The sequence below is a fragment of the Camelus dromedarius genome, chromosome 12 (assembly GCF_036321535.1).
Source record: "Camelus dromedarius isolate mCamDro1 chromosome 12, mCamDro1.pat, whole genome shotgun sequence".
Taxonomy (NCBI): Eukaryota; Metazoa; Chordata; class Mammalia; order Artiodactyla; family Camelidae; genus Camelus; species Camelus dromedarius.
In genome coordinates this window covers 60,078,871-60,105,934 of record NC_087447.1, presented here as the reverse complement: position 1 = coordinate 60,105,934, position 27,064 = coordinate 60,078,871, and the positions used below count along the sequence as shown (strand labels likewise).

At 35.9% G+C, this 27,064-nt stretch overlaps 1 protein-coding gene across 4 annotated transcripts in view; it reads left to right on the top strand.

The window, feature by feature from the left end:
- The window catches only part of GRM5 (glutamate metabotropic receptor 5), a 384,531-nt gene that overhangs the window by 129,861 nt on the left and 227,606 nt on the right, over positions 1–27,064 (top strand). For all 4 annotated transcript variants that reach the window (XM_064492794.1, XM_031460522.2, XM_064492795.1 and 1 more), the window contains one exon: positions 21,835–22,084. In XM_064492794.1, the coding sequence (XP_064348864.1) occupies positions 21,835–22,084 (250 nt within the window). The remainder of the gene's footprint in view (positions 1–21,834; positions 22,085–27,064) is intronic.

Genomic DNA, 27,064 nt, shown 5'->3' with positions numbered 1-27,064 from the left:
GTATTGTTCTTTTAAGATGGCAAAATACATCTTGATATTTTAAGCGGCAGAAGAAAAGACATTTTAATTATATTAGGTTTTCATCAATATTTAGAGAATGCACTGAAGTTTTACCTTTATATTTTTGTATTCTCTGGAAAAAAACCACAACTCTTTTTTTATATATATATAATAATCTTCATTACCTTTTTGACCATTTGACAGGATATATCATAGCTTGTTCTGGTCATTACAATAGCAATATGACCAATTAGGACATATATTTTTTGTTTCTTTGCTTTCAGCCCTCTCTTTGGTTCTTTGCAACCATTGGAAAAATTCTCTACTTTTAAGGACTCATGTGATTAGACTGAGATGGCCTGAATAGTCTAGGATAAGTCCCCCATTTCAAGGTTCTTAACCTTAATCACATCTGTAAAGTCTCTTTCCCCAAGTAAGGTAACATGATTTTAGATTTGGAAAATTTGTATCACAGAATTACGTAACCATCTCTGTAACACACTGTCGGGTCAGATGGCATGTTTCTTAATGATAAAGTGACGAGCCTCCTCCCAGAGTGGCTCTACTCTTTGGTGCTCCCAACAGCAGCGTGTGAAGGTTCTTGCTCCACGTTTTTGCCAGCATTTATTTTTGTTATTTTGTTTTACTTTTGCCTTTCTAATATTTATGTGACATTATCTCCTTGTGTTTAATTGAATTCCTCTGATGAATAATGATGTTGAACATTTTTTCTTGTGCTAATTTAACCATTCACATATCTTCTTTGATAAATTATAAGTTAAATTATTTTGCCTATTTTAGAAAATTGAATTGGTTGTTTTCTTAGAGTTGAGTCTTGAGAGTACTTTCCATAGTTCAGTACAAGTCCTCCGTCAGACTTTTGACTGGCAGATTCTTTCTTCCTGTCAGTGACTTGTCTTTAAATTCTGAGAATATCTTTCATAGATCTAAGGTATTTCATTTTGATGAAGTCCAATATATCAATGTTGCTTTAATTTTATGAATCACATTCTGATGTGATATGTAAGGATTTTATGTGATGACTTGTAGTCACAAAGATAGTCTCTTCTTTTCTTTAAAAAGACTTATAGTTTTAGGTTTTATATTTATATCTATGACCCATTTGAGATAATTTTAACAATGCATAAAGTTTGGGTAGAGGTCCATTTCTTTACATATGGATGCCCAGTTGTTCCAGTATCATTTGTTAGAAAGACTATTCTTTCTCCATTAAATTGCCTTTGCAACTAAGTCAAATGCCAATTTACCATGTGTCTCTGGGTCTATTTCTAGAGTCTCTTTTCTATTCCATTGACCTGTGGGTCTATACTTTCATCAATATTGTTTGATCTGTGTAACTTTATAGTAAACCTTCATATCAGGCAGTGTGAGTACTCCATTCTTTAAAAATTGTTTTGGCTACTCCAGGTCCTTTGCCTTACCTTTACATATAAATCCTAAAATGAACTTATCACCATAAAAAAGGCTTCTTCTGGAATTTTGATGGAAATTGTGTTGACTCTATAGGTAAAGTTGGGGGAAAATGACATCCTAACAGTATTGAGTTTTCCAGTCCATGAATGTATGTATCTCTGTATATCTCACCTTTTGTTTAAATCTAATTGATTTCTTTCATTCATGTTTTGTAATTTTCAGTATACAGCTCCAACACTATTTTGTTCAGATGTAATTTATATCTAAGTATTTAATTTATGTGGGGTGCTATTGTAAATGCCATTGTTTTTTAAAATTTGAATTCTAGTTATTCATTGCTATACTTAGAAATATGATTTCTTTTGTATAATGATCCTGTATTCTGTGATCTTATTAATCTAGGAGCTTCTTTTTAGACTCCTTGAGATACATCACAATACTCCTAGACGATTATTTGAAACAATGTCTGTGAAAGGAGATATTTTTATTTTTTTAGTTTCCAATCTAAATTTGTCTTATATTCTTATTTATTTTACTTATCTTATTTATTTTATTTTCCTGCCTTATTGCACTGATTGAGACTTTCCAGGATAATGCTGAATCATAATGATGGGAGGGGACACACTTTCATTGCTCTTGATCGAGAGGGAATGTATTCAGTCTTTTACGTGAAGCATGATTTTATCTGTGTGTTTTTGGTAAATGTCCTTTATCATACTGATGAAGTTCCATTCTATTCCTAATCTCTTGAGAGTTTTTATTATGAGTGTATAATGACTCTAATCTAAAGTGTTTTCTGCAAATATTGAGATGATCACATTATTTTTCTTCTTTATTCTGTTAATATAGTGAATTATATTATTTGATTTTTGAATGTTGAGCTAGTCTTTCATTTCTAGAATAAGCCACACTGTATTGTGATGTGCTGTCTCTTTTATATACTGCTGGAATTTATTTGTTAACATTTCATAGAGAATTTTTCTTGTTTATGCTCATTGTCCATGTTCTAGGAGTATAGATGTGAGTTTTCTAGTAATATCTTTTTCAGACTTTGGTTTAGGATGGTTCTGACTTTATGAAGGGAATGGGGAATTGTTTCCTCTAATCTATTTTCTGGAAGGGATTATGTAGAAATGGTATTATATCCTCCTTAAATGTTTGGAAGAATTCAGTGAAATGATCTGAGTCTGGAGTTTCTTTTTGGAAGAATTTTAAATATTAACTTAATATTTGTATCAGGTATGGAGCTATTCCAATTACCCATTTTTTTCTTGAGAGAGTATTGTTAGGTGTGTCTTGGAAAGAATTGTTCCATTTCATCTAAGTTGTCAAACTTTTGTTCAGAGTTGTTGATAGTGCGCCTTGAGTATACTTTTGATACCTGTAGGGTGTGTAGTGATGTCCTTGTTTCATTCCTGATTATTTGTGATTTGCATCATCTCCCTTTCAATCATGGTCAATTTAGCTAATCATTCATTGGTTTTATTAATTTTCTCAATTGTTTTTCTGTTTTAGATTTTATCAGTATCTGGCCTTGTATATATCATTTCCTTCCATCTGTTTGCTTTTCATTTAATTTGCTCTTTTATTTTTTTCTAGTTTATTAAGCTTGAAGCTTAGATAATTAATTTAAGACTTTTCATTTCACATTTAAGAATTTAATGCTATCAGTTTCCTTCTAAGCACTGGCATACTGCATTCCACAATTTTGGTATGTTCCATATCATTTTTGCCTAACCAAATTTATGAATGCCATGAATTCTCCCTGTAAACCCCTTGAGGCCATGGAGACTAGGTAAGAAACCCTGTAAATGTGACATAGACCAAGAAATGCAAATAAAACTTCTCTTCTCCTCTGAATGATCCCTGTTTAAAAAAAAAAAAAAATGACAATTGGCTATCAGGGCAAAAGATTTTCTGACCAATTGGTTTGGGGCTAATTTACTCATCACACACTCAGCATCCTCTATAATTTGCCTTTAAGTTGCATTTTCAGCCCAATGACCTCTTCTACTATGGGACCATCCTGTTTCAAGCTAAATTATATATATATATATATATATACCACATTATTGACTAAAATTGATTTTGCATCATCTTATCTTTGTGTCTCTCTCCCTTCATTTGAAATGCTTTCCTTCTTGAACTTCAAGTCTTATGAAGTAGTAGTCAAATTCCAGTCTGCTTCTTTTACCATATATTATATTGAATTGCTATTTCCATTTGCAAGTTAGCTTTTCTTTCTTTTTTTAGTGTAATGTAGCCTTCTCAAAGTCAGGGACTGTCTCAGTCTTCTGTCTATGCATCTCGGTGCCTAGGACCTCCCAATGTAAATGTTCAATACATATTTACTGTTTAATTTTTGATGGGTTCTTCTTTCAGTTTATTGTTATTTAATGGACGTCTTTAGATGAAGGCACTCTGCTGGATGCCTTGTCCTATAAAGATAGACCTGATTCCCTGAAGATATTCTACGTGGTCTATTTTTCTTTCATTAATACTTAGAATATAATTAACATATGAAATTATTTCAATCTACTCTAAAAGATCCCCCATTTAAAATATACAAGTGTTTTTTGTCTTCCATTTAAGTTGAAATATAGTTGATATACAATATTATGTTAGTGTCAGGTGTACAACATAGTGACTTGACATTACCAATTGATCACCACAATAAGTCTAATAACAATGTGTCACCATAAAATGTTATTACAGTATTACTGAGTGTATTCACTATACTGTATATTGCATCCCCATGACATTTATTTATAGCTGGAGGTTTGTAGCTCTAATCTCCTTCACCTATTTTGCCCAACACCCCACTGCCTCCCCTCTGGCAATCACCAGTTTGTTCTCTGTATCTATGGGCCTGTTTCTGCCTTGTTTTGTTTGTTCATTTGTTTTGCTTTTTAGATTCCACATATAAGTGAAATCATATGGAATTTGTCATTCTCTGATATATTTCACTTAACATGATGCCCTCTATATCCATCCTTGCTGTCACAAAGGGCAACTTTTCATTCCTTTTTTATGCCTGAGTAGTATTTCATTATATATTTCATTATTCTTCTTTATCCATTCATCTATAGATAGACATTATGTTGCTTCCATGTCTTGGCTAATATAAACAATGATGCAAAAAACATAAGGGTGCATATATCTTTTTGAATTAGTGTTTTGTTTTCTTCAGATAAATACCCAGAAGTGGAATTGTTGGATGATATAGTAGTTCTATTTTTAATTTTTTGAGGAAATTCTATACTGATTTCCACAGTGGTTGTGCCAATTTACAATCCCACAAATGATGAGCAAGGCTTCCCCTGAATCCATACCCTTGCCAGCACTTGTTATTTGTTGTCTTTTTGACAATAGCCATTCTGACAGGTGTGAGGTGATAGCTCATGTTGGTTTTGATTTGTGTTTCCCTAATGAGTGATATTGAGTGTCTTTTCGTGTGTCTGTTGGCCAACTATACATCTTCCTTAGAAAAATGTCTATTCTGGTCCTTTGCCTATTTTTTAATAAGATTGGTTTTTTTTTATATTGAGTTGTGTGAGTTCTTTATATAATCTGGATAGTAACCCCTTATTGAATATATTATTTGCAAATAAATTCTCCCATCCAGTGAGCGGCCTTTTCGTTTTGTTGATGGTTTCCTTTGCTGTGTACCAGCTCTTTAGTTTGATGTAGTACCATTGGTTTATTTTTGCTTTTGTTTCCCTTGCATGAGGAGACAGATCCAAAAAAAAATTGCTTAGAGTAATGAAGAGCATCCTGCCTCTGTTTTCTTGCAGGAGTTTTATGATTTCAGATCTTATAAAATATAGAGGTTTTAAAAGAGAAAAAATTGTACAAGGGCTCACCTTAAATTATTATGAATTTACCATTTGGAAGACTCATTTCAATAAAATGTAAATTTTAAATGATCCCTGATTTCCATCATTTCTCTGTATTATAATTCTTGGATGACTGAATTTATCTCATCACATTAGATTTGTAAATTGTTTCTTATATTTTGACATGCTTTTGTTCCTTGGCTATTCATTTTATTTCTCATTATTTTTTACAAGTTTGATAATATAGTATCTTCTGGAACATGTAGCTCTTGTTAGTCTTACAAAAATTTCCAGGAATACCCTGGCAATGTTAAACAATGTTAACTTCTTCCTTTCTGTTCTTATTTTTCTTCTAAGTGATAATGTAGATTTTCCTAATGGCAAAATAATAATTGGGATTTATAAGTTTCCGTCTGGTAAAATGGAAAAAGTATTTGATAGACTTCAGAATCCTAATTTCTCCTGCTAATATTTATTAGTTTTGTGATCTTCAGTAAGTTATTGAAGTCTTCCGAACTTCAATTTACTTGTATATTGGATATAATCATCTCTATCTCATTCTCCCATGGCTATTATGGAGTTATAATATGTTTAACTGCCAGTAAAATGCAGGTCAAGTCATTTAGTTTAAAATTATAGCCACTGGTTTAATCTCTGTAAATTCTGTTTTAGTGAATAGCACTTTATATCACTCTGAAGAATGAAAATATCACACAGACGAAAGTTTCCCTAATACGTTAGTACGTTTCTTGCTAAAGTTGATTTACCTGATTTAGATTGGTTACCTCCTTCCTTACACTCCCATTTGCTAGAATTTTCAGTTTATAAAGACTGTCTGTACCTCCTCGTCCACATCTTACCTTTGCACCCTGAAAGCTGATCTATGCTCCACGGCTCCCTACAATGCCAAACACTGTTTTCTTCTTAAAAGTGCCTCGTTCTTCCCCATTTCTGCTGCCTGTCTCCTACTTCAGGCTCTTTTGATTGCACAATTGATTCCTTTATTGACTTCTCATGAGATCTCTCACTATTCTTGCCTCCAATCATCACTACAAACCTCTTCCCCCCCCCCAAAATATTTTTAAATACAATTTTTACTTTGTAACTTTTCCTGATTGAAACATAAAATGATTTTATTGTCTGCTGCATGAGGTTGAAACTCTCTGCCTGGCTTTGAAACCTTTCTGTATTTTAGTGCTTTCTCCCATTGTTATATTAACCCACAGGGACCCTGTGATTCAGGAAAACTGATGACAACCACAGACATATTTCACATCCATTGTCCCTTCCCTCAAGCCCACATAAGGTTCTGTTTCATATGTGGAATTCTCTATAATCTGCTAACGTATTTGCTTTTTTTTTTACCCTCCCTTTGTGGCTTAACTAAAGTTCTAACACCTCTATGAAGTGACTTATTCTTTTATCTTATCTTTGTCTCTTACTTTGATTAGGGTACCAGTCAGAGCACTAGCATTGTGAATGGATAGAAATTGAAGTCAAACTAGCTTAACCAGTAAAGGGGATTTATTTACTTCAGGTAATTGTGAGAGCCAGGAATGTATAGGAGAAACTAACAAAAACAACCAGAGCCCAGTATTGACACATCCACTCCCTTCACCTCAGTCCCTCTCTTTTTCATGGAGGCATCATTCTCTTTTTTCATTTCTTCATGAGTCTACTGACCACTCTTGGCTCACATTTTTGCAGAGAATAAAGAGATTCCCAATATTAGCTTGAGTTAAAAAAAATCCAACCAGAAAAAAATGCAGTTTAGGTAACACTTCCGTCCTTTAGGCCAATCACCAAGGCCAGGGGGCTGAAGAGCTGTAAGTGTAACGTGGATCCTGTACTCATCTCAGATCAGCAGACAGGCAGGGGGGCCTCTTGCCAGGGAAAGAGACTGCACACAGACATGGCACTAAGGCGCTTCTTGGAAGCTGGACAGATACCATGTTTGTATCAAAAAGAATGAGTTCTTATTAAACTGAAAGCATGACTGTGGTCATGTCTTCACAGCTGGTTTGTAATTCCACGAGTTCATGACCCAACATGGTCTTGAATCCTAGGATTGTTTCTAAAACTAACTTGCTCCTGCAATGCAAAGTTAGGAATAGAGAGGACTCCCATTTCAGGGATTTTTCTCAGCCAGAAGTGCCCCCTGGAGGCCTGGGTACAATCAAAGCTATCTTGAGGGCCAGGGAGGAAATGAGCCACACTGGCAGCCTCCATGTGCCTCAGAGAATAACTTGTTATTCCTGTGGGTTAGGTAATCCCAAATGCTTTACTGCACTCTAGTATCCCAAAGGTATGATTAAAGGATTACAGTGTACGGAGAAGAGCAGACATTAGTGCAACAGAGTGAAAAAAAACCAACACTTTTGGTACTATCCTGGGATTTCATTAGCAGCAAAATGAGGACAAGAGAATTGGACCATGAGTGATTTTATTAAAACACTGGGTAAATCCAATCAAGATGCTTTAGCTATTAAGTTCCCTGATGACAGAGGTTATGTCTGTTCTAATTTGCTTTTTGAGTTGCCTACACAAGCAACAGGGGTACAGATTGTGTTTTCAAGAGACAATAAAATGGTGGTACTTTGTAGCAATACTCTGAACGCTGAATGCACCACCCTATCTAATGAGCAGCTTTAGTTTTAAATTTCTTGGAAAAGTACTTGGCAATAGTTGAATGACCATTTTCCAGATATCTAACTGGAGATGTAAATTGAGAGCCATAGGTGTTAGCTAAAGAATTAAGAACGGAGGCAACAACACAGGGAGAGTTTCTATTAAGAAGAGCTGGTTATCAGTGATGGCAAATACGAAAAAAAAAAAAAAGAACTTATGAAACTATATGATTAATAACAGCAATACTTGTTGAGCCTTTTTTTATGTGCCAGACTTTGTTCTAAGCATTTCACATGCAAAATCACATTTAATCCTCATAACCACTTTATGACAATTTTATAATTAAGGAAACAAAGGCTTAGAAAGATTAAGCAACTTGCCCAAACACAGATATAAATCAATGACAGAGCCAGGATTTGAACCCAGGTTTGATTAATTCAACTGAGATTTAAGTTTACTCTAATTTTAGAGCCATTTTCTTAAGGCCTGTTTAATATTGTGACTGCCTTTTAGGAACAAAAAACTAAGAGAAAGGGCTAAGACAGTGACTTAATTTTGGTTGAGTATTTTGTGCCAGACATTGGGCTGGCGGTTGTCCTACCATCTCTGATGTGATTTAAAAATCTAAAGCTCAGAGACATTTAAATAAGGCATCTAGCCTCACCTATTTAGGAAATTGCAGATGCAAGATTCAAACTCTGTCTATATATTGCAAAGGCCAGTGTCCTTTCCAAATAACATGATAACTCTGACAGCAAAATTATATTAATCTTTATCTTGTCTAAGAGTTTGGGTACCTTTTGTGATTGGCAGTTTTGGTCAGCAGCAGAGGGCTACATTAATTTGCTAGGGAAGCCATAACAAAGAACCTTAAACGGGGTGGCTGAAACAACAGAAATTTATTTCCTCATAGATCTGGAGACTAGAAGTCTGAGATCAGTGTGTTAGCAGGGTTGGCTCCTGCTTAGGGCCGTACTTCATGGCTTGTGAATGGCTGTCTTCTCCCTGTGTCCTCACACGGTCTTCCCTTTGTGCATGTGTGTGTCCTCATCTCTTCTTATAGGGATACCAGTCATAGTGGATGCGGGACCACCCATATGAACTCATTTTACCTTAATTACCTCTTCAAAGTCCCACCTCCAAATACAGTAACATTTTGAGGTACTAGGGGTTAAGATTTCAACATATGAACTTTGGGGACACACAATTCAGTCCTTAATAAGGGCAAACAGCGCTCTGGGAACATGACAAAAAATGAGCAGCCATGTAGGGTATGGGTTTTTAAGTTACTATCATTTCTCACCTGGATTACTGCATTGACCTCCTAACTAAGCTTTCTGCTTTCTCTCATATGTAATCTCATGAGAAGTAATAATTCGTTAGTGTTTTGTCTTAAAAGACCACATGGCATAATCCCAAAAACCATCATTCACTTTGTGTTCCATGTGGATGTCAACACCCTCTGATTTGTATCACCTCATGGCCCTGCACGCTGCCACCTTTGCTTCCATTGTCGCCATCCTAATTCAGTCCCTTACTGCTTCTGAAATCTGTAATTATCCAACTCTGTTGTTTCTCTCTGGACCAGCGCTGTCGTCCCTTGTCTCATTATCCCTAGTGCACGCTTTCCTAAGTGCAGTTCGTATCACGTCACCTGCTCTCCCCAATCGCTTCTATTTTGCCTCTTCATCCAGTAAGTCAGAGTCTCCCCATTGGGGTCCTAGCCTACTCCTGGTCCTGCCTTCTTGTGGCCTCTGCCGTGGGAAGACTGGATCTTCACCACACACTGACCCACCTAAGCCTGCTTGTGTCATTCTGTTCGCTCCATCGGGAATGCCATCTCCTGACTGCCAAAATCTACTCCTTCTGCAAGACCCAGTTAAATCCTCCTTTGTAAGCAGACATGTTCCTGATATACTCAGTTAGAAGTGACATAATCTTCCTCTCTCCACCATTATTAAACTTCCACCTTTATTGTACTGGATCTTTTTACAAAGAGTTGCTATTATAACCACTGTAAGCTCAGGGGCCCTTTACAAGTCCTGGAGTAACTGAAAATATGACAGAGATCATTGACCAGCAGAATCTTAGGAGATTCTATTGGCATAATCCAGTGTTGATGCTGACAATAGCTTGTAAAATATGCACAAGAGAACTGTTAAATTTTCAATAGCATTTTGTTAAGCACTGCCATTATTAAAAATTAAATTATATACATTTATCATTAAAGAAATTATTCAAAAAAAAATACCAGAAACTTTTGATTAAAAGCAAATTGTTAGTAATTATTTGACCACATGGTACTGTTTCCTATACTCTTTAGGCTATTTGCAGCCATAGAATTTATATGATCAATATACTATATATTAGCATGTTTTTTTCCCAACTCCATGTTCAATGACCTCATGTTGGCAGCTTGAAATTAGTCATGGTGGGAACATTTACACCATTGAAATTGGCATGCTAAAAGTCAAGGATTAATTTTTATTGCCTAGACTTAAAAAATGATGAAGAAAATGTTAATTCAAGTTATTCTTAGAAGTGTGTTAAATCTGTAACCATCACACTGGGAAAAGCAACGATATATAAAGAAATATTCGTATAGTATTTCAAACTTTTTTCTGATTCAACTAAGTCGTTACTTGCATCACTGATTGGTGAGCAAAGTTCTGACATACAACTTATTTGGTTTCACTTTGGTCAAACATCTTAACATAAATAAAAACCTCAGTCACCATTCATATCAGAAATACACTGATTACTCAGTTGCCACCATACGTTGGCTAATGATAACAAGATTTCGGCAAAATTCAATGAAGGCATTTTGTGAGAGTTAATTGGCTATATGGAATTTATAATATGGAGGATTGTGTCTTTTATTATTATTATTTCCAAATTGAGTGCTCTATTTATTTTATGATCAGTAAAATTTGTACCACACACACCCCTCCAGAGATGTCGTTGTTAAACATTTACCATCAGATGCCCCACACATCATAGGAGTCAAGTAAACACCTTGTCAAAAGCTGAGAAACAGAGTCATTTGCAAATAATTAAAATAACTCCAATGTTTTACCTCTCCTGTATCAGATATCACTTAAGATTTCACTTAAAAATCTTCTTGATTTTATCTGTTTTCAGGCCTTTGTTCTTTGTTTTATTCTCAGCCAACAATGTAGTGACCAACTTTGCATGGACTTGAAATTATTGTACATGGGTGCCACTCAGTAAGTAGTGTCTTGCCTCCTGTCTGCTCTGCAGACCTCTGACTTTCTACTTAGGAGCTACCTTGCTATGCTAAAGCATGCTGCTTGGAGCCAATTCATGATAAGAAAGCAGATGAGGGGAAATAATGCCTCGTGGAGGCGATCTTGAACCACTGGCAAATGAGAGACTGGACCTCTTCTCCCTTCCTCCTCAACACGGCCTTGAGAAGCTGTCTTTGTGGCCTCTTAAAAGATGATCCCATGAAGTGAGCCATCAGATAGCCTCAGTAATCCACTCTTGGACTGGCTTCCTCTCCTTCCCTGTGTCACTCTGATTTCCCTCAGCCGGGCATTGTGGAGGACCCAGGCTAAGATGCTTCCCATAATCATGTTGGGCCGATGGAGAAAAGCTTGATAACATCTGCTACGTGTGACTAAACCAGTGCTTTACAATAGGGCATAACTAAGCTGTTTACCATGTTAAATATAAAAGTTAAAATCACTCAAACGTACTGAGAGAGGGGAACAGATGGAGTATATAAGTCTCGTCACCTGATGTGTCCAAGTAGAAGTAATCTTTTCTTCCTTTGACCTCTAACACATATGTCCAACTCAGGGCTTTGTACTTTTACTATAGTATATACGTATGTGTATATCATATATGGATATGAAGTTATATATATACAAACATATATAAGAATGTCTATCAATATATAGAGACATTTTATATTAGCCCACCTCTATATGCTTATCAATATTATGTTAAGTAGCAGACTTATTTATTTATGCACTTGCCCCCTTAGCCCTGTATAATTTTTATTTTTTACTCATTTAAATGAATGTTTAGATATTGAGTGGGATGGAACCAATTCCTCTTAAAGGTTTTGAATCCTGGATCAGTGGAGATTACCCAAGATTAGGGAGCAGGTAAACTGGTCTATCTTCCTCCACTTTCTCCCTTTTTCCCCCAGATTAAGCAAGATTAGTGGTATTTATAAATATACAAAACCTGGAGTCAACATACTAATGATTGAAATTGGACTTCTTTCTAGAAGAGAGCTTAAATCACAACTCTCATGAGCCCAGGCCAGGAGCTTTTGCTCTTGCTTTGAAACAGATACTCCTTGGGAATTTTTGGTATTAAAAAGAAAGAAAAGCAAAAGAAAAAAACAAGCAACAAACTGGTAAATCTGATTTACAAAGAAATGTTCATTTCTTCCCCACAGGATTCCAAGTATTATCAGCAAAAACTTTAATTCTTTCAGAAATATATTTATTGAGTTCTGTTCTCCCTTGGCTTGATACATATGGGAAAAAATGCAAGTCTTATGTCTGGTGGAAAGTTATCGCCATTGCTGAAATCTTAACAAATTGACATGAGTACATGGAGCAGGAAAATAAAAGCTTTATCAGACTAAGCAGATCTTATAAAAGGTGGACTATCTCAAAAGACCAAATAATACTTGATATAATATCTGAGAAATATATGTAGAACAGATGATTGAATGAGATAGTTACGTAAGTTGTAAAATTTCCCACTTCAGTGAAGACTAGGTTTCATAATGTTACCAGACACCTTGCCAGTAACTCGGCATTAAGCAGAATTTCTGACTCTCGAAACCTATTTATTTTTACAAAGCAAACTTAGCTTAGGAATTATCCACAAGACTCAGAATATATTTATAGAAATAGAAAGTGGAATTTGGAATGGAATATATATTGAGAAATGGAAATTGGAGCAAACACGTGTAAGGAAAAAATTGGAGAAAATGGCTAAAATTTATGATTGCTACAGTTTAATAAAACAGTGTAGGAGGCAGATCTAAAATTCCATTCTGTGGACCCTCAGGGTGCCTATTATATTATGTATAAAGAGACAAGTGCATAGAGACCACGCAGGTGGTAGGTTGAAGAATAAGATTTCAAACACAGTCTCCTCACTTCCTACGAGGTCTTCTCTAAGCCCAGCTCTGGCCCTTTGGGATCACAGTGAGTGCAGAGGAGCTTCAATACGAGAACTGCTTCTCACAGCTATTCACAGTAGATGCTCAATAATCATTTATTACTGAAAATTCAATGAACCTTGAAGGCATTTTGCCAGGTGAAGTTAGTCAAGCATAAAAACACAAATACTGTGTGGTCTCACTTATTTGTGGAATGAAAAAAGCCAAACTCATAGACACAGAGAGTAAATTGGGAGTTACCCAAGGCCGGAGTAGTGGGAGAAATGGGGAGATATTGGTCAAAAGGCACAAACTTCATCTTTATAAGGTGAATAAGCTCTGAGAATATAATATACCACAGGGTGACTATAGTTAACAATACTGCATTGTGTACATGAAAAGTTGCTAAGAGAGTAGATCATAAAAATTCTCAGCAAAAAAAAAAAAAAAAGATAACTATGTGGGGTAATGGATACATTAACTAACTTTGTTATGGTAATCATCTCACAATATGAATGTATATCATTTTTACACCTTTAATTTATGTCATGTTATATGCCAATTATATCTCTATAAAGCTGTGAGAAAGTCAATACTCATTTTCTAAAGTGCATTTATTCAGCAATGACTTAGGCCACCAAAGTTTTGGAGAAAAAAGGGGAAATTAAGAGGTAACTCTTTTTTTTGTTGATTAGCTCACAGTCTCTTAGAAAGGCAAACAAATAAATAATTACAATAAAACAGGAAAAGTCTTGTGACATTTAATGGGGGCGGGCAATGAGAGCACAGTAGAGGACATCCATTCAGAATTGGAGCTCTAGAGAATTCTGTCCCTTTCAGCTGTCTTGAAGTATAAGCAGGAATTAGCTAAACAGAAGAATATCTTAAGAAGGAGCAGTTTTGTGAAACTTAGAGATGTGAAAAAGCACAGTGCATTTGATGGTCTGTATATTCTTTGGTAGGGCTGAAGCTTGGGCTGTGTACACAAAGGAAAGGTAGGCAGTGAGGCTGGAGAAAAAAGCTAGATGTTAGAAAATAAAAAGTCCCAGATCTCATAGAGTGTCATCCTATAAATATAGGATAGAAATCTTCTCTTTGTATGCATGACTCAGTACTCTGTAATAAAGATATGATGTTAGCCATGTGTGTGATTTTAAGAAAAGATAAAAAAAAAAAAGTAAAAATTTTTAAAACACATTTTATTTCACCTCATAGATCCAAAATTTTATCATTTCTACATGTAATCAATATTACAAAATATTAATGGGGTCTTTTACATGTTTTCTCCATCCTGTCCTTGAAATCAATTTTGCTTTATGCCAACAGAGCATCTCAATTTGAATTAGCCACATGTCAAATGCTTATTTACCACATGTGGCCAATGGCTACCATATTGGACAGCAGGTGTCTAAACTACAAATGTCAGTCACTAAGGCCATAATCCCAAAACATAGCGTGGTTGACCTCCTCCCAAATGAAGCTCAGAATTTGGAAACAGCAACAGCACAGCCATTGCACGACATTTCAATTCGTTCTACTCATTTCTGAATCCTGCAGTGATTCAGAACTCCAAACTGAGTTCCTCCCCTCGGCCCTGTGGGAGTTGCTGAGTTCTTCCAGAGGGTATGTAGCAACCACAGAACCCAGGCAGTGTGGATTTAAACTGGAGAAGGTGGTGGCAGGCCAGGGAACAGCTGTCAAAGAAGTTACTTCTTTTCAGCAAAGGCTGTCAAGCTTGAACGGCTTTGGCTGTGCTGCAGAGAATTTTCTGCCTTCAGCTGGTAAGGGGAGAATTTCTGGGTTGTCATTAGATCCAGTTAAAATCCAGGATCAGAGGTGACTAGTGAGCTAAAACAGAGACACAGTGAATAACTCACCAACCCACCGGACCCATTGACACACAGTTCCATATAGAGATTCGTCCTTTCTGTGGAAATAGAATCTCTCTTAATGATACATGCACTGCAGACTTCAGCTGTGAAGCTGACAGCTTACGAAGAAAGCAGGGGAAGGCTAAATTCTGGAGGGTCAGAGTGGGAATTTGGGTCATAGCTTTTGTCTCAACTTTTTATTTTCCTCTAGGAAGACTAGCCAGAAAAAGAAAAAAGTAAAAAACACCAATATTTCTTAGAAGATTAATAGAGTGATTTGTTTTCATTTTGCAAATCTCAATTTAAACTCTATTAACAAGGTAATAATTAAAATACTACAGAATTCTTAATATCAAAATCAAGTTTTTCCCTTCCTTTTGTCCCTCTGAAGTCCTTCTTCCCTCATCAGCAAAGATTCAGTTAAGTAATTAATAAGAAAGTCTATGGCATGTCTATTTGCAAAAGCCTCCTCTTATTTTATAAGCCTTTGTCTATAGAAAAGCTGTAATTAAGCACTGTAAATTTTGTAGGAAGACATCGATATTTAAACACCAATTCTCAACAATGATGTGGATTGGATCATTTAGTGCTAAATCATACACATCTATAATTTATTTCTAGTAATTGGGCAAGAAACTTGTTTGGTAAATAATACATTTGCTGAGATGAATTCAGTTTGGTAGTATCGGGAATTGGTTTCAAATGAAACATTTAGTGGTGGTTGAGTGCCTTTGGAAGAACCACAGAACTAAACTGAGCAATTCTCACCTCGTCCTTAAGGGTAATAATGTACTGTAGGAAAAGAGGCTTTGAAATTTGACAGATGAAAAGTGAAATTCCAACTCTTCTACTCACCTAGCTATCAATTATTTGGTAAATTCTCTCAGCATAATACCTTGTTTATAAATGTGGGAAACCGTAGCTACTTCATGGGATTGGTTGGTTTAAATAATGAGTATTGTTATTAACATTACTATTTGAAGTGACTAGTGCAGCCCTCAGTACACATTGTTATTAACCTTTTACCAATTAATTCCACAGGCTCTAGATAACATGTTGTTCACGATGGTGGTGACGATCACAACTGTCACGTATTGAGTGCTTACTGTGCCCTATGTTCTGGCTTAAGCATTTTCCCTACTGTACCCTTACCTAGAAATAAACACACAAAATCTCTCCTTTGATTCCACATTCTCTTCCAGTTAACATCATACCTCTTGGCTTGTCTTCACTGTCCAGCATCTCTCAAAAAAGTTGTACAAATATATTGTCTTTACTCCCTGATTCCGATTCACCCACAGCCTGCTCTTTTATGGCTTCTGCTATGTTGACAAAATCAATGGGTTTTTGGTTACACATCTCACCTTAGTAGTCACACTGTTAATGTCCAAAGGAAAATAAAAGTGCATCATTGTTATCTTGGTTTCCGTAACAATACATTCTCTTGGTTCCTTCTTTTCCATTTTCTTTCTCAGCTTTTCCTTCTCAATTAATGCATAAATATTTGAATTCTATAGGGTATAATCAGAGCTCTCTTCCTTTCCCATCCTACACTTTGATCTATTACTGTTGCTCTCCATAGTCTGATGATCTCAAATAGTTCCAATTTAGACTTCTATTTTCTGAGCCAGAATGTCCTTATTCAATTTCCTATTTGGCATTTCTACTTGGCTATTTTACATAAATTTAAAAATAAATTCTAAAATTTGATCTTTTCTTTCTCTGCATTTGATTCTTTTTCAGTTTTGTCTAATTCAGTTAGTTCAACCCAACTGTATGAACCAGAGTGACTGGTGGGAATAGATACCACAACTTTTGATTCCAAGGCTCAGCAACCTACATTACACAACCAAAGATGGCACTCAGACTTGTAACTGACATGAGTGATAGTTGTAACCCTCATGTATTCTTATTTCACTGATTTGATTTCATGTCATTTGCCACATATGAATTTGTCTGATCAATTTGCACCTTTGCTCTTAAGATCAAACTTCTTTTTTTCAGACCCATTCCTGGTAGCCAGAAGAAAAATTCACCAACATAGTACACCCCTCAGCAGTGCACATGGCACACACTTTTCTGCCAATTCCTGATATCCCTGTCGTATTCTCACAAATAATATTTTATATATATAGTCCAAAATCCAAGTTACTAAGTTATGCTATGCTAGCTTTTTATTTTTAATTCACTACTAGAGTATTGCTGAAATGTTGCTTACATAATCCATGCCTAGTATAATGCCTAAAGTGAATTCACTAAATAAAATCCTCCTGATACTTCCTGATAATAAAGCACCCTGGCTGTGAGCCAATGATGTCCCGCCTCACACTGAATGCTCTGCTGTATGGGTCATGTCATAGAAAGACTCCAGGGTAAGACTTGAATAATTCGCCAAAACTTGGAAACCTGTTTGTTAGTAAAGGTTTTCATAGAAAAGGCATTTGTAATAATTGGTGGAGTTTTGATGAGAGTACATGATAGGTGATGAAACCTTTTTACCCCAATCCCTTAGCTTTAAAAATTTTCCATTAATCATATCTCTAGCATCCAAAACACCTAGATCACAGTTTTATGGCTTAACTAAGACATATATTATACAAAATATACATATAAAACGAGTAGCTTAACTAAGATATACACAACACACACACACACACACACACACACACACTCATTGTTTTTCTTGTGAGGATAAAAACAGCGACCTTGAAGAACTTTATTGTCTAGTAGCAGGAGATAAACATAAAGAAATGAGTGCAATATAAAGTTTGAAATTGCTATACTCATTGTACATGTGGCTGTAATGGGGAAAAGACATACATTTTTTGAAAAGAGGGACATCTTTATAAAAGAGATAGTAATAAAATAAGAAGTGGTGTTTGTCTCTGGCTTTTCTCCCTCCTGGCTGTTTCAGCTAACCAGTAGCTTAACTAAGACACAGCCTACTCAATATGGCGGTTTTGGCTGAGACTCCTTGATGAACTTTTATGACCCCATGAAAGGACAGGAAGTGGTACTCACGCATTGACTGATAAATCCTGCCTACACATATTTTGGGGAATGGTATCATGCCAGGCAGTAACTCCAATGAGAAATGTCAATGTTTTCCTTCACTGGTAGTTGTCAACAAAATTGATTGTTTATAATAGCAACAGGATATTAGGAGTAAAAGCCATTTGGAATGTATTTATTAATTATTTTTATGTTAAGAATCTTCATTTTCTTTTTTGACAAAAGATAATTTGTGTCAAATAAAAGGGAAAAAAGCTCTAATGTGGAAGGTCACACTCAATACTTTTTTAAAGTGAATTAATATTTCCTGAAGTAATAATTTTCTGAAAGAATAGTTTTACATTTTTGAGCATCCACTTGATGATTGTATTTGAATAAAATAAATTTACTCTTCCAAAATTTTACTCTTTACTTATCTTTCTGTACCATCTTTCTGTTCAAGAAATCCCTGAGGACCTATTATGCGATGATATGTACTTAAATAAGTGCAATTTTAGTACCCTCAAGGGGCTTACAGTTTTGGAAAATAGAATAGATAAATTTATCCAAAGTATAATAAATGCTTGCTTATTTAATGCCCACTTTTTAATTTATGGAGTATAGACATCTCTTAATTCATGTATCTTCTTATTTCTTCTCTTAATATAATTGTATTATTAGATTAGTCTCTTTTTTTAGCTTCAAATAATTCTCTTAATCATCTCTTTTGTTTTCTGTCTATCTTGACTTCCCAATTGTGAGTGGAGTATTTTAATATCCATCCCCTTCCCTTTAGCTCCCCCTGCTTCCTCATCTCAATCTATAACCTTTCTCTTTAGTTTTCATTGTAAAGGCTGATAGCATATTTTTCTATTGTATAATGAGTTTTTCACTTTGTCCATATGTGGATTCATACAGTTGAAAATCAATAATTGATATTTGCATAATTAGGACTATAAACAGTGTGAGCTAAGGGTCAAGTTGAGCTGTGATTGCATTTTCTTCCCATAATTTCAAATCATAGACCTTCTGCTACTTAAAGAAGAATGTCTAGGGAAGTCCTTCTTACTTCTACCAGTTGCTTAAAATGAAGCCACAGACTAACTAGTTTCATATTTTATGCCATATCTTCCTTTCTCAATCACCTTTGTTCCCCTGTTGGAAAAATGAATCTTTGCTTCCTCTGCTTTTTTTCATTCTGTATATTCCTTGAAATATATTTAATTTTCTTCAACAAGCCTATGAAATTTTTTTATAGTTTGACCTTTATTTTTAAATGTACAATTCTAAAATATAGTCATTATATCAACTACTGAAAATCTAAACACTTCAAGCTTCCCAATTTTATTGAAATACATAGTCTCATTTTTAATTTTCATCTTATGATGGATTTCTTTTATTAAATCTAAATTATTATTCTACAGAATTTTTATGTCACACATATATTGTAATGGATTCCTATTTTAATTTAAAGAGTACAGCTTGGACTTTGCCCTCAGAAAATCATATTTCCCCCACTAGTTTCTTACTTTTAGTCTAATGTTCAGTATTAATGCCATTTGCTCCATTATTCGCTTTAGATGCTCCAAGAGAGAGCAGCTTAACTATGTCTAGTATACTCTTTATAATCCCAATAATAAATACAATTAATCAGGCTCAGGTTACCTAGCAGATATTTTACATATGTTAAATATAATACACAAAATATTCATATATTAGGCAGCATTACTTCTGATTTTCAGCTGAGAGAGCTGAGATTTGGAGACAATCCCAGTTGACTTAGAACTCAGATCTCTCTAATAACAAAGCTCTCTCTCTGTTACAGACGGCTTCTATATAACTTACTGCATATAAACAAAAAAAAAAAATGTTAAAACAACATTGTTAAGAGAGATGATAGGATTATAAATTTGTCAGGTATTTTTTCGTGTTTAACTATATATAGAGAATTTTCATTATTGCCATCACAATCACTATGTACCTAATACCAAATTATTTATGCAAATCCCCTCACATTAATCAAAGCATTAAGTACAAGATAGTCAGTTAAAAACTAGAGTTGGCTAAAAATAATCAGAGAATAATAGATTACTCAGATTAGTGTAAGACTAGTCATTTAGGCCCCTTGGCACATTTTTCAGGGAGAGCTCTTTAAACTTCGTTAATTGCAAAATAACTACATTGCCTACCTGCCATCATCATAGAGGCCTCTCATTGCTTTAATTCTGGAGAAGAAGGAAAGATGCAGCTGGCCTGCCCGTGTTTTTGGCGGGGACTCAGGCTGGCCTGTTCTTCTTTGCCCTTTGCAGTTCGTTCATGAAGATAAAACTGCACAAAAATCCCCCCTCAAAGTCTGAGGACCTCATCTGCAGCAAGGCACCTGTGCTCTGATGGAGCACACGCAGGGCCAGCAGGGGAAGATATATGTTTAAACCATGGCTCTGCCATCCACGTGCTAAATGCGAATATCCGTTTTATCAGCTGGGAAGGGAAGATAATTGTATCTCTATCACAGAATCGGTGCGAGGAACAGTGAGCTCATATACATGAACTGACTTTCCAGAAGTCCAGATGTTACCCAGGTGAAGTGATTTACAAGTTGTCTCTATTGTCGTCATACAGTGAACATACGCAACTGAATGACTTGTACTCCCTTACTCATGTCAGATCAGCTCCTCCTGATGAAACTCCAATTCCCAGGTCTAGATGACTGTTAGGCCAGTTACATCCTTATGTGTCCCGCAGCTTGGCTGTCTTGTAATAGTCTGCTCTATTTTTCGAATCAATCCCCCTCACCCACCTAATTTTTTGAAAACTCAGCAATGAGCCTGTCATGATGTACAGAGCCTTAAAAAGCTCCAGAAATATCTAAAATTGAAGCATCATGATCTTGAAATGGGAAAGAGAAATGCAGATATAACTGGGCTTCTGAGTCTCCTGAAAGTCATCCTAAAAGAAGAGCAGTGGGGAGCAGAATCTGCACCTAAGACAGGTCTGTGACTGGAACACAACTTTCCACCCACTGGCTAGGTTAGCTCTGGACAACTGTAAACCTAACTGCCTCACCTGTTTCCTTTTCTGTAGGATGGCGGTCCTAAGACATAGCTCAATATATGATTGTGAGAGTTGAATAAGGTCACATATATAAAAATCTTGACACACAGGCTGGCATGCAGTTGATCGTCAGTATTGGTCCCCCTTTTCCATAATTTTAAAAAACCACCATCAGTTCTTAGCCCTTGAGTTTTGCAAAGGACATTGAAATTATCCCCCCATATCACTAACTTCCTTATGGTTGTATATAATAAAACTTTAAATGTTTTTAAAAAGTTTATTCATGTATCTGTGACAAGACTAAAATCTCAGTCAAGGGTCTGGAGTTTCCACTTGGGATTAAAGCAAAAACTCTTATGATTATTAACAACATACATGCATAATATTCTATAAAATATAATATTCTAAGATATTTGTACAGCATCTATACTATATAAAGTGTATGTATTGCATCTATGTATTATGTCTTTAAACACAAAAATCTGAATCAGTGGAGTGAGAAGATCACACAATGAGAAGCAGAAGGAAGTGAGATAGAATGATGCAACAGCAGATAAGTATTTTCCATAATCCCACACTAGAATATGAGTTTTTTGAGTCAAAGGGGGAGCTGAATTGCTTGTATTTTTTGTATTATGCAGTCGGTCTTAGTGAAAAAAATGTTGAAACTTCAACGTGTATTTGTATACTGTAGTTTCATTGTAAATTGCCCAAATAAGCAAGTCAGTGAAAGAGGAAAAAGTCACTCTCGTCATCGTGTTCCAAGTCCAGCACTACCAAGTGACCTTCGTGCTCCCAGCACTTCTGCATTCCGACCGTACCTACCCAATGAATCTGACACTCTGCCCTCTGCTTCTCTGTGTTCACACAGGCAACTACGGAGAGAGTGGGATGGAAGCTTTCAAAGATATGTCAGCCAAGGAAGGGATTTGCATCGCTCACTCTTACAAAATCTACAGCAACGCGGGGGAGCAGAGCTTCGATAAACTGCTGAAGAAGCTCCGGAGTCACCTGCCCAAGGCCCGGGTGGTGGCCTGCTTCTGTGAGGGCATGACGGTGAGAGGTCTGCTGATGGCCATGAGGCGCCTGGGTCTAGCAGGAGAATTTCTGCTTCTGGGCAGGTGAGTGACAATGAGGAAATTCACACTGAGGTAACGTCAGGAATTTGGCGGCGTCAAAGTGTATCTTTTGATGCATAAGGACAGATGCTTGGGAAGCTTAATCTGTGCAGTGGAAGTAGAGCTTAAAGGTCACAAAACACCAGAGCCTGCAAGTAATTATGAAGAGTAAGGTAGATATGCCATGTGCTGCTTATGTTGATAACAGAAGTCAACACATGAAAACGACGAGTCCTTAAGTCCTCAAAAAATGATTGTAAGGAAATGAGATGGATTCTTAAGTACTTGCTGATGCTCTTGGGAAGTAAACACATTTCAGACTTTTTGCTGTTGCTTCTGAAATTGAGTCTGAAAATGGCTACGTAATAAGCTTGTTTTAGAGTATAGAATCATAGAATTTGGGGCTTGAGAGTGAGAAGTTGCTTTTAGAATTAATTTTTAAAAGCATTGGACATTTGGCTCATTATTTTACATGATATAAGTGTTATAACATTGCCTGATCACTCACATTGTTACCAGACAAGTTTCTAAAAGATTAACTTCTCTAGGGACTGACTATGATTATCGGGATCATGCACTTGATTGGCACAACTCAGCTCATTTCCTCCTGATCCTGCTGAATCAGTGTAGTTAGGATTCTGCAGAGAAACAGAAACAATAGTATGTGTGTATATGATACCCAGGAGAGCCAATAGCATGCTTCTGGTCCGAAAGCTGGCACTTCTGGGCTTGGGCTTGAAGCCTGAGAAGAGCCAATGTTTCAGTTCAAGTCTGAAGGCCAGAAAAGACTAATAACCGAACGTAAGCAGTCATGAAGGAAAAGTTCCTTCTTACTCAGCCTGTCTTAGGTCTTCAATTGTTTGGACTAGGCCCACCCACATTGTGGGAAATAATCTTCATTACTCAGTCTACCCTTACAAATGTCATTGTCATCCAGAAACACTCACATGGACAAAATAATGTTTGGCCAAATGTTTAGGTACTCTATAGTCTAGTCAAAGTGCTACATGATATTAACCATTCACACTCAGTAAGTCAACACCATAATTTGAGCATGTGAATGCAGTTCACCACTGCATACCTTTAAAAAGTCACCATGTTACCACATATCTTTTCTGAATATGTAGCCAATTTAAAGAATAGAGAAAACCTTCAGAACCACTGCATCTTTTTCAGTATTACTGTCCAAGATAGAAAGCCAATTCACTTGGTATTAATTTTTGGTGGCTCATTAAAGAAAACACACTTCCTTTATTTTCCAAATACTTAACTGACCTTCTGTGATCAGACTTAGCTCTTGCTTGGCTACGTTTTATGACAGCCACTTTATGTACCTAATTCTTTTCTGTCTGAGCTGATGACAGTAGATTGATGGAACTATTTTATATGAGGCCAACTAGCCTTCATAAAAGTGATATTGAGTGAGATTCCTTTCTCATCGATGTCATACATTTTGTCTACAATCTCCCCTAGTTGGCACGAGTGATGCATCAGTTAGTTTCATACAACCCAGGAACGTTCTCGCTGCCAGTATTCTCAAATTCCAAAGTGCAGTGTTACCAGTAGGGTAAAAAGAACAGGAAAGAAAGAAGCTGGCTTTAAACAGTCCTGCTTTTCTTCTAGGGGATGAAGGGTTCTGTTGCTCCTATCTGCTGCTTTGCAACATTAATAAGACAAATCAGCAGCATTTGTTTTTCAGCTCTATGATACACCAACAAGCAAATGTTTTTGGATCACATGTCCCCCAAACAAAATAGACTGGTATTTCCTATATTTGCCATGTTCCACCTATATTTTTATTGCCAGCAGTATCATGAGGGTAAAATTCAATATTTTGTATATTTTAAAATTTATTCTGAGCATGTTGTTTACAAGAAGCTCTCTCCATATCATTTCATTCATGAAATAATAGATTCGTAACCTTTAATTAGATTTCTTAACTCCTTCATTGATTGGCTAATAATAATTCAACATTTACTTGAACACTAGTTCATTTCATCCTTGAACAATTTTGTCAGAAGAAAAAATCTTCCTTTTCTGAATTTCAAAAATCTCTCTCTGTGCTTTTACATCTTGGATCATATTCTTTCCTTTAAAAGTGACTTGTGATACTGTTTCAAATATTTGGAAACAACAGAATGGTCCTCAATCCCCTTCCTCTTCTCTTTGAAATCTCTACTTCTTCCATTCCTACTTCTTCAAAGTGAAATGACACTGTGAATATTAGTAAAACCATTTATCAGGACCATTTATAGGATCATTTATCAAATGCTTGTGCCAGTTACTGCGCTAACCACTTTACATGCATTGTTTCATTTAATTATCCGTTTGGCAAATACTGAGTGGCTAGTATCTGTTAAGATGCTTAGACTACATCAGTGAACAAAATGGACACTAGTCATCACCCTTATGGACCTTACAGACAATAGGTTAGCTAGATGGTAATAAATGCTATGAAAAAATAAACCTAAGAACAACTTGCATGTTGTGTATTATTAGCATCTCCATTTTATATACAAGGATTCTAAGGCAATAAATATTGAGTACTAATGATATGGACAAGGGTATTTAGATTAAATGATGCAGGCAAAATTTTAAATGTCTGTTAACTCTAGGGACTAAGCATTTAGCACTGGGTTCTACTGCTTCTTAGCAATTTTAAAGTATTCCTATTCATAAAAGTAAGAGGTCTAGGATACCAATCAGAAAAGCAAAATTTAATAGTTGCAAGAGAATTTAGAACATACATTCACTCTCATTTTACAAATAAGGAAACTGTTACCTCAGAAGTTTGAATGACATGGTCAAATTAGCATTTTTTTGTTACTGTTCCCTCCTAAAAAGTCCTATTCAGCTCACCCTATAACTCCTCCTAGTATTTTAAGATTATTTTGTTCGCATATAATCCCCCAATCTCTCTTTATGCTCCTTTCTTCCCCTGCCCCCAACTCAAAATCGGATGGGTAGTTCTTAGAAACTAGAAGTCAAAGCTAAAAGACTCTATATTCAGAACTTCCTGGAGGGTTCCACATTTAACAGCTATGTTGTCTTAAAAATCTATTCAGCTGCTTTGGGATACGCATGTTTAACAGGTCATTCAACCGAAATGTTAGGCAGGACTAAGATAACTGCTGCCTAGACAACCTCATTTATCAACACATCTCACCGTCTGTGCCGCACGTCAGCGGAATCTTAGAGTGATGGAGACCGGCCACTGGGTCTTCTCATTTGAGCTCTGGGTAATCGGTTGTCGCATTGCCAATAAAAATGTTCTGTCCAGGTCCCTGAAATAGTCTTGCTAAACACTTTAGCCCTGACAGCAGGCTGAGATCAACAATCTGAACAGTAATGACATTTCTAAAGGGGCTTCCTTTTCCAGGATGGATACAGTGTTTTAGTTCTTGACCTGAGAAAATATTATTTGGGATGTATGATTTACAAGTTACAAACCTAAATATGAACTTGGAAACAAGGACCAATATTTAGCAAAATAGCAATTTAAAGATCATTTTATCTTGTCTATGATTAAAACTATTCAGCTATTTGAATTAAGAATTTCTGTCCTTCAGTGTGATGACTGTTACCAGGAGGCAAGAGGAAATGTACTTAAATTTCAAAACTATTTGAGAATTACTACCAGTGTTTCTTAATAGGAGGTCCCACTACATCAGTATTTTTCAAGATGGAAAGGACAGGTGCTTCCTCTAATCAATATCTTTGTGGGTAGAATTACAAACTATTGTGCTGGTAAAATGATGATAGTAGCTGTTATGCAAAAGTAGACATTGGTCTTTATCCTTGTATGTCACCAGACTATTTATTCCAAATAAAGCCATTTGTAAATAAGTATACTTGTCTTCCCCTGGGCCATTCAGTTTCATTTATTGTAATGTGAACAAAAAAAAAGTTATTTTCATTAAGTGCCTGTTGTATGTTAGGAGACAAGGAGAGAGGGAAAGAGAGTGGGAAGGAAGGAGGAGAGAAGAGAGGAGATGAGAGGAGAGAGGGCGGGGAAATGTAACGTTCTAAGCAACATAGAACGTGTCAAGTTTTAGATGTCTTTTAAGTTTGTAAATGATATCCCCATTTTATAGGGGAGAAAGTTGAGACTCAAAGAGGTTAAATGACTGGACAATATCACACTAATTTCTTATCTGAATGGCCATTCTAAGTATCACAAAGAGAGAAGTCATTTAGCAACGTAAATGTACGTTTATGATAAGTTCAATTTAATTTTGCTCTATTTTTGTTTTCGTTGTTTTAGATTATCCTTTGAAAATTAAATAAACCTAGTAAAGGGCCTTAAAAATTGATGGGATTTTTGTGATGAATTTGTAATGCAAAAAAGCCAGCCAAACTTTGCCCCACTTTGCCTGGAGTGGTTTTACTGATTATCTGCATTGGAGTTGGGAAGACCAGACTAATTGCATAATGTTCAGTCTATAAACAGCCTGTTGTTTGGATGCATCTGCCTCAGACCATATGCAAAACTCTGAACCATATGGGTTGAACACAGAGAGTAGGGGAAGCATGTGTGAAGAAATTTGGAGAGGAACTTAGGAGACAATATTTTCAGCCTTGTAGTATTTTGATATTTATTCCATCATTGGAATAAATTTTTTTGGTGAGTGTGAGAATATAATAGGTGTGATTTTCCAAAAGATAACCCTGGGGAATGGCTTATGAATTAGAAGAGATAAGACAGATATAGGGGAACCAGTATTCTTAACAAAAATTATACTATCATGGAGCAAGGCAGGGTGGGTAATGAAAAGGTGGCAGACCAAGATCTACTTACTAATTTACATATGCTTATTACCGTTCTTGTGGAGATGGTATCAGGGGCATATGCATATGTCCAAACTCTTCAAAATGTACACAGTAAATGTGTGCAACTTTTTGTGTGTTATGTCCAACTCAATAAAGCTGAAAAAAATCTGTAGGAGCTGCTGATGTGTTGGATATTAAGGAGTATAGGGAAGA